The 14,317-nt window shown below is 38.9% G+C and overlaps 2 protein-coding genes across 2 annotated transcripts in view; one reads left to right on the forward strand and one right to left on the reverse strand.

Moving 5' to 3' along the window:
• LRMP (lymphoid restricted membrane protein) overlaps nt 457-14,317 on the forward strand; it is a 53,719-nt gene continuing 39,858 nt past the window's right edge. Inside the window, exon 1 of the transcript XR_002436928.1 lies at nt 457-607. The gene's annotated coding sequence lies outside the window, so the exon portion shown is untranslated. The remainder of the gene's footprint in view (nt 608-14,317) is intronic.
• On the reverse strand, nt 3,321-8,939 carry SPX (spexin hormone). The gene is made up of 6 exons (XM_021396435.1): nt 8,917-8,939; nt 7,866-8,112; nt 7,680-7,737; nt 6,320-6,382; nt 5,569-5,652; nt 3,321-3,529 (listed from the first exon to the last, which is right to left on the reverse strand). The coding sequence occupies exons 1-6, from the start codon at nt 8,937-8,939 to the stop codon at nt 3,471-3,473; spliced, it is 534 nt and encodes a 177-aa protein (XP_021252110.1). The 3' UTR covers nt 3,321-3,470.

The following is a 14,317-nucleotide window of genomic DNA, read 5'->3' on the forward strand; positions in this document are numbered from 1 at the left end:
GCAATCACCTTTCAGGTGTTTGAAGAGAGCAATAAGGTCTCCCCTCAGCCCCCTCTTCCCCAGACTAAGCAGCCCCAGTTCCTTTAGTCTCTCCTTATAGGGCATATTCTCCAAGCCCTTCACAAGCCGTGTTGCCCTTCTTTGGACCTGCTTGTCAACAGTTTACGGGTGTTCAGCTACCGGCTGCTGAAGGGCGGTTATGAGGTAACTCTTTAACTCCTAGTGCTCTCTACACATTATGATGTGGAATCCCCATAACAAAAATCATAAACCCATGACCAGGACTAATCATAGAATATAATTCCAAAAGGATTCAGAATTCATATCTTTCCCAGAGAGACAATTTGAATAGCACATAAAGCTTTTTTTCGGATTGGTTGATGAAGTAGTGAATCTGTCAGTGAGAATCAGGCATCTAATTTGCCTTGCAGTTTTCATAGGCATTTTAACTTCCAGAGAAACAGGGAGTGCCTGAAAAAGATCTTCAGAAGTAGATCTTAACACAAAGACATTAGGAAGGAGATCCATCTTTTTTGTGAATCAAGAATTTCTCACACTGTTCAAGAAAAGACACCTCCAGGAATTGATTCAGCCTGTTCCTCAGCAGGTAGGAAGATCTGACCTCCAGAGGTATTTATCTTCACTGCCATTCGGTGCTCAGGGAAGGGGTATGGATGGCCTGCTTTGATTGCACATTGACCTTTCAAACATTTGACTGACACCTGATGACACAGTTCTTGCTGCACAGACCATCTAGAGTAAAAGTGATGGAGTACTTATCTGTATGCTTGGCCACATAAAGTCAGTTTTAAAATTGGATTTTCATTCTTAAGGTGATCTGGATCACTCAGAAAAGATACTGTGTCAGAAGCCATGTTCAAGCTTTACTGCAAAAGTAGTTTTGCAGTATTTGCAGTAATTTTAAAATTTTAAAGTAGTCACTATTGTCCAGCCATTTTTAAAGTAATGAAAAACAACTAAGTAGGTATTTTTCATATTAAACCTGTGAATGAAAAAATACTGTAAATATTTTTATTCATACAGTTTACTAAATGGAGAACAGCTGCATTCTGTGAGCTAAAGATATATGTTCTTCCTTGGATTGGTATTAATTGGCAGAGTCAAAGAATGTAATGGCTGAGAGTTCAACAAAAGAACGTTTAAAGGTCATATTGATTGAAAGTTAACCTTCTCTTCAAAAAAAAAAAAAAAGAAAAATTGATTTCAAGAAACCTGGCATTATTGGTTGTATTTCAGTGCATTGTTTTACTGAAGAAAAGCATTTCACATCAAATTTCCTGTCATCACAATTGCTTTAGCATGATCTGAGAATGATCCAGCATTTCATTACCTAAAAATGTTCTTGTACCAACAAGCTGGTAAACATCTGTTTATTATCATTCCAGGCCCACCTTCATTATAGTCCTAGCAGATGTGATCACTAGATACATCTTGTAAATCTTTCTAAACGGTGGAGACACAGCCTTGACAGTATGGAACCTGGAAGGGTTTTGCTAGGGTTGTACTAGGACAGCTACAATTTTTCTTTCTGGACAAGTCACTGGGGAGAAAAATAAGCAGCATATATGATCCAGGTTGCAGGTTCTTTTAGAGGTACTCATACTTCTGTTCCTTCTCAAGAACAGAGAGCTAGCATGACATCTTTCACAAACCCAGATGTGTTTGTTTCAGCATGATCACATTGTGAATACATGTCCAGTGACAGAAAGTGCACAAATTCTGAGATACAACTAAAGTGAATACTGTGCCCATTTTTCTCAGAAATGCTCCTGCAGGACCCAAAGTGATCTCTGCCTCCTGCCTTTAGGCTAGTTATTGTTCTGCCTTGTATGTTAGGACCAGCTGTCAGTAGCAAGGCAGTTTAAGTATGGTGAGATATTTCGCCTTTTTAATGTGCAGTGTCAGAGGGAAAAGCTTTTAAATCAGCCAAGGCAACAGCTTGTCTTATTTAAATGCCCAAATTTCTAACAGTTACTGTCATCTGACAGGATTTGTAGCAGCTATCTGTTACATTAGCAATTAACTGCCCTATTGAAAATACCATAGTTTCACAGACAGCTCACTCCCAAGGCAGAACTTCAGTTCTATTTTGCGATACCTGAAAAAGCACTGTTTAAATTAGTGAGCTTAGATGTACAGGAATATATACAAAAATCAGTCTATGAAGAATGTGATTAGAACAGTTTTTGTGTCTTTGGGACATATAGAGACACACTAATTTCATGACACTCATAAGTCAAAAGAGGCATAAGTTTCTACTTTTTGTCTAAGCACTTGTACTGAAAATTACCTTAGATGCACTTGAGACATTCAGAGTATGCACAAAATAAGCAGAGATTAAATGAATGAAAAGATTCTGGTGGTCTTTAGATGAAGTTTGTGATGAATGCATTCTGTCACGTGGCATACACTGCTATTGATAGGTACATTAGCGCTTAAAAATGAGCAGACAAGGAGATTTTGATTTCTCCTGTTATGTTCCTCCATGCAGTCATATAAACTATAAACAACTACTGAAAATGCCTATGGCCCCATGATAGAAATTAATTCTTCTGTTCCTTCAGATGCATTTATTTGTGTTGAGGAGAAACAACCTCATACTTAGTGTGTGTTAACAAAATTATCAGTGTCATGATAAAGATCAAAGGAAAATAGTATTTAAAAGATGAAGAGCATGACCAAGGGTAAAGTTAAAAAAATAAATTGATTGGATGCAAGAATCATGTAGTGTCTTTTGAATTACATGACAACTCCAGAGGGCTTTCCAATAAGACCACAATGCTATGTGAATAATGTTCCACATATCCTTACCAGCAGGGAATGATAATTAACCAATTTTTGTATAATTTCCATTTCAGAGCTTAAAGAACAGGCTGACAAAATGGTACAGTGATGATGATGCAATTAATAATGTTGCCAGTTGTCATGTTTGATGCTAGGTTTGTAACGAGTGTGCCCCCAGTAGCTCCAGCAGAACCATGCCTCCTGACAACAGAAGTGTCTGTATGCCATGGTCATTCCTTGATGCCCTGATCCTGTGTTGACTTACAAGGCCAGCAGTGAAGTGGTGAAGGAATCTACCTTCATCAGAAATAAAAAGGCTTCAATATACAGCTGGGTGGAAGGTGGCAAAAGGTTATTCTATGGCTATTGAAAAATTGATTTTAATAAAGTAATTGTCCAAAAGGAAATTCATTCATCCTTTCAGCTAAGATGGTACAGTGGATTTTAAATTTTGGATGAGACATACAAAACTACCTAAACAAGACAGGAGCTTTACAAATAATTTCATTAGCTGAACTGGTAAGTTTTAATCAGTTTGAAATTCAAAATGTTGCAATGAATATATACGTCAACTTTTTGGAACTTAAGTGGGGATGAAACACTCTTTACACAGATCATGGGTTCAGGGTACATGGAATACAAATGTTAAAGAAATTTGAAATATTTCACCAGTTTGATAGATTATCCATCAGGTAGCCAGGGTGATCACTGTTTTCTTCTTCAACTGTAAGACAGGACACAATGGGGAAAAATAAGATGTAGATAAAGGAAAGTTCAATCACTCCAAGTTTCCAGGATATAGATGTACCTCTGGGACAGCCATAGTGTAATGTAACTGATTAGCTAAGATGTCAAAATAGAAATAATCATGCCTTTTGTCATTTTAAATGCAGCAATTTTTCTGTTTGCTGAGGAACTGATTCAAACCATGTCCAGAGGAATATTTTAATACAAGGCACACATTTTTCCTGCTGAAGAAAATGATGTACTTATCCCTTATTTCCACACTTATCTTAGTCAGGAGGATTCTAAAATCAACTGATGAGTGACTTCGAAGGTGCATGGTTTATACATCTTTGATTATTTTGTTAAGCTACTACTACAATGATTTCAATGTTATTCCATGGAGTACTTTCCAAACAATCTGCTTGTTTCGCTTAGGTCTCCCAGATATGTCACCTTTTTTCTTAAGGGGCTATTGCCACCCACTTTCTCTTTTGGAACAGAAACAGCAGGCAGGAAAATACCACTAAAACTTACGAATTGTGAACTTCAGAGAATTTTCTTTTTCTTAGCACACACAAAAGACACTTTCATTGTTTTATGTTCAGAAATGGTTGTGTATTTTGTCCAAACCCCCATGCTCACTGTTAATTCTGCCTCTTCCAGGCAAAGCAGTGCTGATTTTTTTGGTTTATGTAGTTCTGCCAGAGCAGGGAGAAGAGAGCTGAGCACAGAGGAGAGAGCTGAGCACAGTGCCCCCACGTTATGTGAGGTACAAAGAGAGATTTTAGGAAGTAGAAATGACAGGAGTGGTTCCAATAAAATTCTGTTTTCATTTCAGGAAAGCTGTATACTTCAGATAATAGAGGTGGGTTGATACTGCAGTGATGGCCAGGCAGTTATTTATTACACACTATTGATCACATTGAAGGCAATAAGGCAGTAACAGAACTATCTTACTACACATCTATGCGAAAGGTACAAAACTACCTTGTATCTTACTTGGGTTTTACTTTACGTTTTCCAATTCAAATAATGCATTTCTTCCTGTTGTGGTGACCGTAATTAACAGTCTGGATAAAGATCTCACAACCAGGACAAAAAACCGACCACAGACAACATAACAAAGGTAGATTCTAGCCACCTTCTGCTCTTCCCTGACCTGGACTGAAGAGACAAAGAAGAGGGGTTCAGGATAATGGCTTTGCAGGAAAGCTGGTCTAGGGAGGAAAGGTGAACTGTGAGGGAGCTGGGGGACAAGAAACAGAGGACCTCATCTAAAGGGGTGCAATATCCATGAAGGAGATAGGGGAACACAAGATACTTAAGCCTGACAGTAGTGGGATTCTCCTGTAGGAGGCTGTGGCTGTGGAAAGGAGGCAAAGGTTTTGAGGTTTTTGAACTGAGAAGCAAGAGCATGTAGCAACAGCAGGAAAAAGCAAATAACGAGGAGACAGAGGTGGGAGGCTTGGGCTAGATCTCTAGCAGGCCAGGAATACATGAATGAATTATTGGATTGTTGAGGATGTTTCAGGCTCTGCCACTAAATCTCGTTGAGACCCATTGTCAGCTGTGTCAGCAGCAGCTCTCAGGAGTCAGATGTTAATATCGCAACTCCGGTTTGGGGGCTTTTTAGAATTCTTTTTAAGAACAGGAGAGACAATGGAGGAATGAAAATTTCATGAAGAATATTTGTAGACAGAAGAAGCCTTGGTAAAAAAGTTTTGTTTCAGAAAACTTAATTCAAAATAGGCATTCCCTTGAGCTTAGGTCAATAAAAATCTGAAAAGCAGATGAAAAGCTGAATGTAGCAAAGTTTACATACTGTTACTTCTCAGAGTCTTGTTCTAGACTGTGTAAATGTACAACTTGATGTAATTCACACTGTCGGAATAATACTTCATTTAAAGTCAAGTTCTTAGATTAAAGTGTTAAGTACATTTACTAAAGCATACTTATAAGTACATTTACCAAAAAGTGCATTAAAAGTACTTATAGCCCCCTTTTCAAAGCTCAATTTGAAACAAAACATATGTGTACCTTCTTGGGCTCTCCGTAAGGAAATAAGGAGCAGTGCTGCAGCTTCAGAAGGAGATAAAGGATTTGTATTTTGGCTGCGTGTTTCTAGAATTAAAAAATCAGAGACACTCAGTTTGTTGTGTTTGATGGAATTTCTTTATAGTGCTCTTTTCTTTTTTATATGTACAACTAGAGACCGAAAGAGAAATATTGTGGTCTCCTTTATAACATCATACACTCAAAGCAAGGCTGATAAATGTCTGACACAAGAGAATATCAACTTCTTGCTAAAGGAGGTTATTTTAAAATTCCTCAGAAAGTAAAAAGAACGTTTTATTTTTTTCATGGATTCCTTATTTTGCTACAAAGTTATTTCCTCCAAAAACATTGTCTGACATGGAATGATGCTGTCTATTTTTGTCATTTTTTCTATTCAGCATAATTAATAATTCGACTTGTTTTTTTTTCCTTTGGAAAGAGAAAATCAAAGGGATCGATGCTAATCCCCCTTAACACCCGATCTGTGTGGAACATCACCACTTATGGAAGTAAAGTCACACAGGTACACAAGAGAGAAGAACCAGGTACATGGTCTTGTGTACCACATGGTTTTTGGAATGAAGGATATAATGAGAGGAAGTTACATAAGAAAAGAAGTGCTTCCTTGATTATGATTCCAGGAAAGCAAAAGTATTTCTCCTGTTTTCACAGATTTCTTCCCTAATCTAAACAAAGATCAATGTGTTATATACACCTGTGCACATGTACTTACCAAGCTGCATTCTGCCATACAAATCCTTTCTCTGACTCTCATCTGAGATGAATCGACGTCCCTCTGAAAGAACAGTGGGGAAAGGGTGAAAACAGCCTCCCAAATCTGATGTAATTGATACCTTACAACTGCTAAAGTAGTCTTTTCAAAACACAGAATTGCAGCAGTAATTCTACAAACATAAAATCAGATGCATTTATTGCTCCTGAGGTCTTTTGAAACCAGCAATAGCCCATCCTGAGCTGGAACACTCCAAAACATCTTTTATTCCATAAAAGTGTTGTTCGAAAAATTTCCATGCTTGCATTAACCTGCTTTGGAAACTGTAGTATGGAAGAGTTTTCTTCAGTCATTCCTCAATTGCTGTCCAATCAAGAACCTTCAATCTCTTTGCTGGTCTATGAAGTATTGTTTTTAAAGGGATTTTACTACATGAAATGAAAGAGAACTAAAAGAAGATTGGTATGCAAGTAATACACTCCATTACTCAGTTTGAAAAATAATTTTTTAAGGGGCTGAATTCTTTGCTTTTGTGAATAGAAATAATTTCATCGTCAGCAGAATTTATTTCACACAGTGTTACACTCACTGTTCTTTGTAGTTTATATGTATTGTGCTCGTAATCGGAAGGAACCTTGCTCCCTTAACACATGCTCTGCCTGGTGCTTTTTGATTTTTAAACAGTTTGGAATAGAATTTTTAAAAATAGAAATGTTTTTGTTAAATGTTGTGGGTCTGCATCAGAGAACAAGATCTCTCTGACTCTAAACATTATTTTGAATGCTCCTTTAGCTCTGTACTAATAACAGAAACTCAGAAGTTATTTTGCACAACCTTAATACCACAATATTGATAAGCCTGACATCCAGTTTCTCCTTAGAAAAGGTCATTTGCAGTCTGAATACTGACTGCAATGCAAGATGCTTGTAGTAGGAATATGTGTTATCCTACCACTTAGGAAGATGTTTTAATTAAAGCCAAATAATGATAAGGAATGGTAAATGTATCAAGTGTGTATTAAACCCCCTTCAAGATTATTTCAGTTAAGGAAATTGCCTTTCCAGTAGGTTTCACAATCAAGCTTCCAACTCTATATATCTTCAGTGCTTTCTGGTTTGCGCTTATTCTTCCAATAGTTGCTTTCTTCAATTGGATTTCTTTAAAAATTAATAATAGTATTGGCAATGCCACTGTTTCAAAGACAAGGAGAAATAACGATAAACGCATCTCGGCAGGCTTCAGAACTTCTACCTCCACAGTATCGTCAGGAATTTACTGCTTGTGTACAGCCAAGCAGATCAGGAATAATCCAATGGTATAGAAAGTTATTTCCTCAAAATTTAAAGAGCTTAGGACTTACGTGCACCCTTCAAATAGAGCATAGCCTGAGGAGTCCAGTTTCTCCTTTGGAAATGAGCCTTTATGCAAAAAAAAAAAAAAAAAAAATCATGTCAGCACTGTATGCCATTACTAGCAAGTACAAGTATTTAAATAGCACCGACCTGTGAGATAGAAACTGTGCATTCAGCCCAAGTCAGCTGTTTACCTGAGGAGCACTCCAGGAGAAGGATAGGAAGGACACTGCAAGGAACAGTGCCAATGCAGGTGCTGTCAGTTTACGCAGTCCCTGTGCACAGCAAAGAACCACAAGATATAGGAAAAGCTTTTCAGATCTGTAAATTTTCTCAACTTCAAATCTAAATGTGAGGGTATTTCCTCTTCCTTCTTTCTCCCTGTCTTGCTGCCCAACCTCACCATGATCTGTGGCTATCTTATCTTCAGTACCCAGTGATCTAACGGAAGGATGAATGTTAAATCAAACATTCTTTTTACTCATATTCATAGTAAAGGTTCCATATAGGTGAGAACTGCCATTGAATGAAGCATCTTTTGTGCTTCTGTTTGCAAGGACGCTAGATCCTGCAGAAATGAGAATAATGTACAAAGCAGGGGGAAAATATGATATAAGGCACATCTTGATTTTACCAAGCCTGAAGATGGAGATAAGAAAATAAGCAAATGTAGGGGGCTTGCCATTACAAACAAAAACAGGGAAAGCAGATCACTACTTCCTCAGGAAAAAAAAGTTTTTAAACTTAGCATCCTATTTGTATCAATCACGACTACACATATGTAGGGAGAGTGGCGTGCTGGATCCTTTGAATTTGTTTGCTGATGGTGCACATGCAAATGAAAGCACCGAGCATGAATCCTCTGTGAACAAACCGCTTATCTCATTTGTGCAGAGCACTGGTAACAGTGATGGGCATCAGAGAGCATCTAGCACTGTGATTCACAGTGCTTTATTCCATCCTACTTCTTAGAGCACATTTTGCTATTAGTTAATTTTAATGCGGTAGTTTCAAACACACTGAATACAACTATGTGTATATGCCTTCTCTGTTATTTAAAAGTTAAAATTATTAACTGCAGTTCCTGAAATATTATACTTGCATGAAAAATCTTAAATTGCAAACTAAATGTTACCCACATACCAAAAGAGTTTCACTCACCTTCATACCTATTGAAGTAGCAAATCTTCAGTCTTTGTTTCTTGGAGTAATGTGTCACAAGATCTCCTAAAGGTTTGGGGGTACCTTTTTAAATCTTCAGAGTGCATGTCCCCTCCCCTTCTCTGGTGGGCTGGGGAAGTCCAAAGGGACTTGTCAGCTCTGTAGATGGAGAAGTAGAAGGTCTAATGACTCCTGAGGGAAACCTGTAGTCTTGCAGGAAGTCAGAGAAATGATGGAAAGATAGACGCACTTGGAGATGCACCCCATTAGCCAGATGAATACTTTCTGAATAAATCAGCATCAGCTCCGTGCATTTGCAATACAACGTCACCTTCTTGCCAGATGATCAATAACTATGGCCAGAAGCAGATATTAATATGAATGATGAGTATTTACCCAGGATAATCTAACATATGTTAGATTATTAGCCATTTTGTAAGCAGGAGAAGGTAGTAAATTACTCCCCAGTCATAACATGCCAACATCGAGAAAAAGGTGACACATCCCATGTTAATATCTTGAGGTTATTCGTAGTATACACTCAGAGGATGCAGCCTCTTGTTCGCTTCTCTAACAATCCCTTGCATGTGGTTTTCTTATACGCAAATGAAAATACAAAGCTGAGTAACCAAAAAATAAGAATTAAAAAAAACCACCAACCCTTTGCTGTCTTGTGGATTGGTTGGAGTAAAAGCCAAACCGTGGGCTTGAAGAGGTCAAGCAGTGTAGCAGTTAACAGAAGAAAGGCAGGAAGTAGGAGCCAGAGAAATGGTTTTCATGAGCTGCTTCTAAGTGATTGTTGGACTCACCAGTGACGTGTAGTTGTTTTGGTCCTCAGACAAAGAGCTTATCTTTCCTGATACTTAGCCTTGCTGGTTCTGCATCAAACATTTTTATCTTTTTTTTTCCTTTGTAAAATGAGAGAGGGGATCAGAAGGGGAAAAGGTGCAAATGGGAAGTGAGAAATTTGCTGATTAGAAGATTGAGCAGTAAAAAATTTACTGTGGGAGCTTCACAAACAGAAGCAGCTTGTTCAGTAGCAAAAAATACGAACCAGCCCTTATGTGTGGCAAAGTGCACACTCATATATGTGCAGTCTGAATGAAGAGTATGCAGGCAACATTAAGGCTTGTTAAGAGCTTTTCCTTGACATGAGGTATCTGTATTAGACTGCTCTGAAGTATGCCATTACTGAAGGTACAATTACTCTCCTGCTTTTGGGGGAATTTTTCTCTGTTCTGTGCTGATTCCAGACAGAATTGGTCATCCCACATACAGAACTCACATCAGCTACAGCTTGCTCTGGCATAGATGCAATAAATTAAAGGGAAGTTTAGGTTTTGATCTCGTGCAGCTCTCCGGGTGACTGGGAACAGGCGTTGTACCTCTGTCCTTTAAAAAGGCTGTGCCAAGATGGACCTTTATCCAGCAGAATGTATTCTACTTGCATCTTCTTCAATATGAAGTTTACATTTTCCCTGCTATTTTCTTCATGCTCTGACAGATCAAAGACTTTCCTTGATGACGGTTAACCCTTAGCCTTAGGAGAGGGTTATGTGTTGTATCCATGAGACCTTTAACAAGCAGGGACTTGAAAAAGATACAGCTCCTACCTCCTCAGAGCTACTTCTCATTGAGAAGTATATTGTCTTCAAAATAATTGTCCTTGTAGAAAACAACCAGAATGTATTAGGCACTGAAAATAAGCCCCCATTCTCCTGCCAGTGAAATGGGACAAGTTAACACAAGCTATGAAGACAATCAGCTGTACTTCTCTTGTAGGAACTGGGCGAGAAGAGGAAGAGAATGGGAGATATGGTGAATGATTTAGATAACTACTGCACTGTAGAAAGAAACCATCAGCTTTTCTTATCTTTTGACCACTTTCTAAAGTCCTGAGCTCCTTGAATTCAGTGGTGTTGGAGTCCGCTCTCTCTTGCAAATGTGGCTGTGTTGCCAGTCCCTCTTCTCGTAGCAACTGCAAGTTGTTTGTAGCTGTCCAGAAGACAGCAGGGAGGTCAGCTGGACAGGTCAGGCCCTAAACTGGCTTACTGTAAGATTAAGTGACCATCATCTCAAATGCAGGACCTTGACAGCATCCTCTTTAATTAGTCAAAACTGTTTTAATGCTGTCGTGTTGGGTTTCTTAATGGCAGTAAGGTGTCTAAAAGTGTAAGGTTTCTTTTCAACCACTAGCAAGAGACAGTCTACCTTGCCTAAACACAATTCACAACACACAGGATTCCACACAGGACGTGCAAGAGACCCAAGATCTTGTGGAGAAGGAGCTGGAGGGTAGGTAGGATTCCTAAGGTTCCTAAAATGTCACTAGTTTCTTCTGACTAGAAACTGAAGCACTTTTGCAGTCTACCTCTCAGTGAAGGGAAACAGGTCCTTGAAACGCCCCTCCTGGCCGTAGAGCATATGACATTAGGAGAGAAGGACTGAATTCCCTTCTGGAGATGTCCGTTTCTCTTCATTGGCTTCAGACAGAGCCTAGAGAGGTGGCATTTTACACAGACCACATCAAGTGAAACGAACTGAATCCCAAATTAAATTTCCATAGTGGTCTAGCATTAGGACATTCATAACCCTAAACCAAAGTGTGGAAATCAGGCATAGGCTAAAGAAAAAAGGTTTTCTGTTTCCTTAAATTCTTAGTGCCTTTGTGACTTAGAGCCTTGAATCTGTTTAGTTTTACTATGAGCAAGGATTCTAAGTTGCCTAGGTATTTTAAAAAATGTATCTCAAAAACATTTCCCTGAAAATAAATAAGTCAGTGTGCAGAACAAGGAACTCCAGGTTTTGTCAATTCTACCTTAGTGATTAAAATGTAAAAGACACTTGTTCTCCCTTTATAGCTTTCTTGCCATGAGTCTGTGAGAAGGTGGGCATTTCACTCTTCCCAGAAATCTAACTGCTTCTGGGGTGGCAGGTGGGACACTATTTATTTGCAAATGGTGACAGAAGACAATGCTTTTAGAAGGAAATGCATGTACTCAGAGTACTTGCACTCACCAAAAAAAAAAAAAAAAACTACCCCATGGATGTCCATAGGCATATATAAGCTTGTACTGTTGAAAAATGAAGTAGCCTATAATTGGGTTACGGATCATAACACACTAAAATCTACAGGACTTCAGGGTGATGAGCTGTACATGAAACACTCATCGTCAATCCTGCCATTTCTCAGCTGATTCACATAAATGAGGAAGTGTCTTTGGCATGTAATCAATACTTTAAGTGAGGGAAGTAGAGTGAAGCTTGTTGTAGCAGCATGATCCCTTATTAGAAAGAACATAACCTATGCTTATTCTTAAAGATGATCTAAAGGGCAGAGGCTGCCTATCCTGGCACTGTAAATGATAAAAAGCCAATTTCTGGGATTGGCGGTCAGTGCTGACGTTTGTGAAAGTTACTGCATGCTGGAGATTCACCTTTGGGAGTCAAACATACATCAATGACTTTCGTCATGACCATGTATTTTCCCAAATCTTTCCCTAAAAATACAGGCTGCAGTCACTGTGCCTACCTATTTTTAGCTGCTGGTAAGGACACCAGTGATCCGTTTTTCGCTCTTGAGTAAAAGGTGTAGCTGTTGTGTGTTGGTGGCCAGTAGATACATCAGCAAATATGGTATTCTTGTGGCATCAAGGTGCAAATGTACCATTACCATGACCCTTGTCTCTTATCCTCATTTCTTCTATGCATTCCTGCTAGTATGCTAACTCTTTGGCAATTTCATCTCACTGCTGTCTGGTATGTGAACAACATCTACCACAGCATTGTTATGGCTTGTGCATACTACCCATTACATCTTAAAAGACTGAACAATTGAGGCAGAGTCTGCAAAATAGGAAACTGCAAACTACTAAAGTATTTGTGTTTAACGTGCCGTAAGGGTATTTAAGCCTGCTGGTATTGCAAACTTTCCAATGGTAGCACAGTGAAATATAGATTGCCTTAGAAGGCTATGGATCTATAATTACTGAGAAGCTTAGAGAATACATTAGCCAAGCCCGTTTTAGAACTAGTTGGTAAACTGATCCTGCCCAGAGACAGAGCAATGAACTGTACAGTCTCTGAACATCTTCATCTGGCTCTGTTTTTGATGATTCTGTGATCTTTCAAAGCTGACCCTGTACTTTAACACCATACATCCCACCCAGACTGGGGAAAACTTTGGTCCAAGTTCCATATTCACCCTGTAAAACCTGTTCTCTGAGTAAAATTATCTGCCATCAGTTCACATATAAGAAGCCTAAAATGTCGTGTGAACATGTTTTTCAGCACTGTTTTTGAGAATAGACCCTAAATTCTCTGAGCAGTTGTATTTTCATGGTGCAGCTCTGTAGGGGAGACATACTCTCACTGAAGCCAGGCATGTGATTACAGAGACCATTAGTAGCTGGAGTAAAACTTAACTACTCTGTTGGCCACTCAGCACCATAATGTCTGTAAGCATGATTCCTGTGCTACTGCATCATTACTGGAGCTGCTTTTCTTCTTTTCTATGGACTTTACAAGAAGAACTGTACTGAACACTACTTGAGTTACAGTACAAGATGTAGAGAAGTCTGTCTTCTAGGGATTTGTGTAAATGTCTCACATAGAGCCTTGGTTGAGAACTGCAATGTGATCAATGCTATTCCAGGTACTACTGTTCTCAGAAGTGTTTTGATAAAACAGAAGAAATTTCAAAGGGTTAAGAAAATAAAATCATTAATTAATTAATAAGTAAAATTAAAGATACTATGTGAGGCAAGGGATGTTTAAAAGTATCAGGAAAGAAGAGAAATCAACGAATATTTAAAAGGTGCAAACATGACGAAAAGAAGTATTCATTGTGAAGTTCAGTGACCCATCAGATAGTACTTTTTTTTTAAGTGATGGAAATGTGTGGGACAAACACCAGAAAAAGTCCAGCTGAAAATTTTTCTTCAGTTTGCAAGCTGCAAAAGAGGTCTGACCACCTAAGTATATGCATTTACAATGTAAGTTAGCAGAAGCTGAGTGGCTCTTCAGACCCGCGTATACTATCAAGCACATCTCACAGAGCATGTTTTTCTGTAATGACAGAAGCACAAAGGCCAAGGAGTCCTCTGACCTTTTCTTCCACCTGCATGAACTTGGCAAAGAGGATTCATGTCTTTGTCAAGAAGTTACCTGGAGGGCTACCAACTGTAGTAAGCATTACGCATGCAGTCATCTGCTCTTGGCTGAGCAATATGTTTGCCACACAGTCTCACCCATGGAGACAAGAAATGTACATGCTATCACTGAGCAGCTGGATGCCAACATTTTGTTGTAAACTGTGGATGGAACAGTGGAGGTTACACCGAGAGCCTGAGTGATAACTGGGCAATCAGGAGTCAGGGATGGAAGCAGTCTGCTCCGTGTTCTTGACATAGTGCCCAAACTGTACAAGCACCATCCATAAAATGTGCAGTCTCTTTCCTTATCCATGGATACCAAGAGGGGTGGA

This window comes from Numida meleagris, chromosome 1, assembly GCF_002078875.1.
Source record: "Numida meleagris isolate 19003 breed g44 Domestic line chromosome 1, NumMel1.0, whole genome shotgun sequence".
Classification (NCBI taxonomy): Eukaryota; Metazoa; Chordata; class Aves; order Galliformes; family Numididae; genus Numida; species Numida meleagris.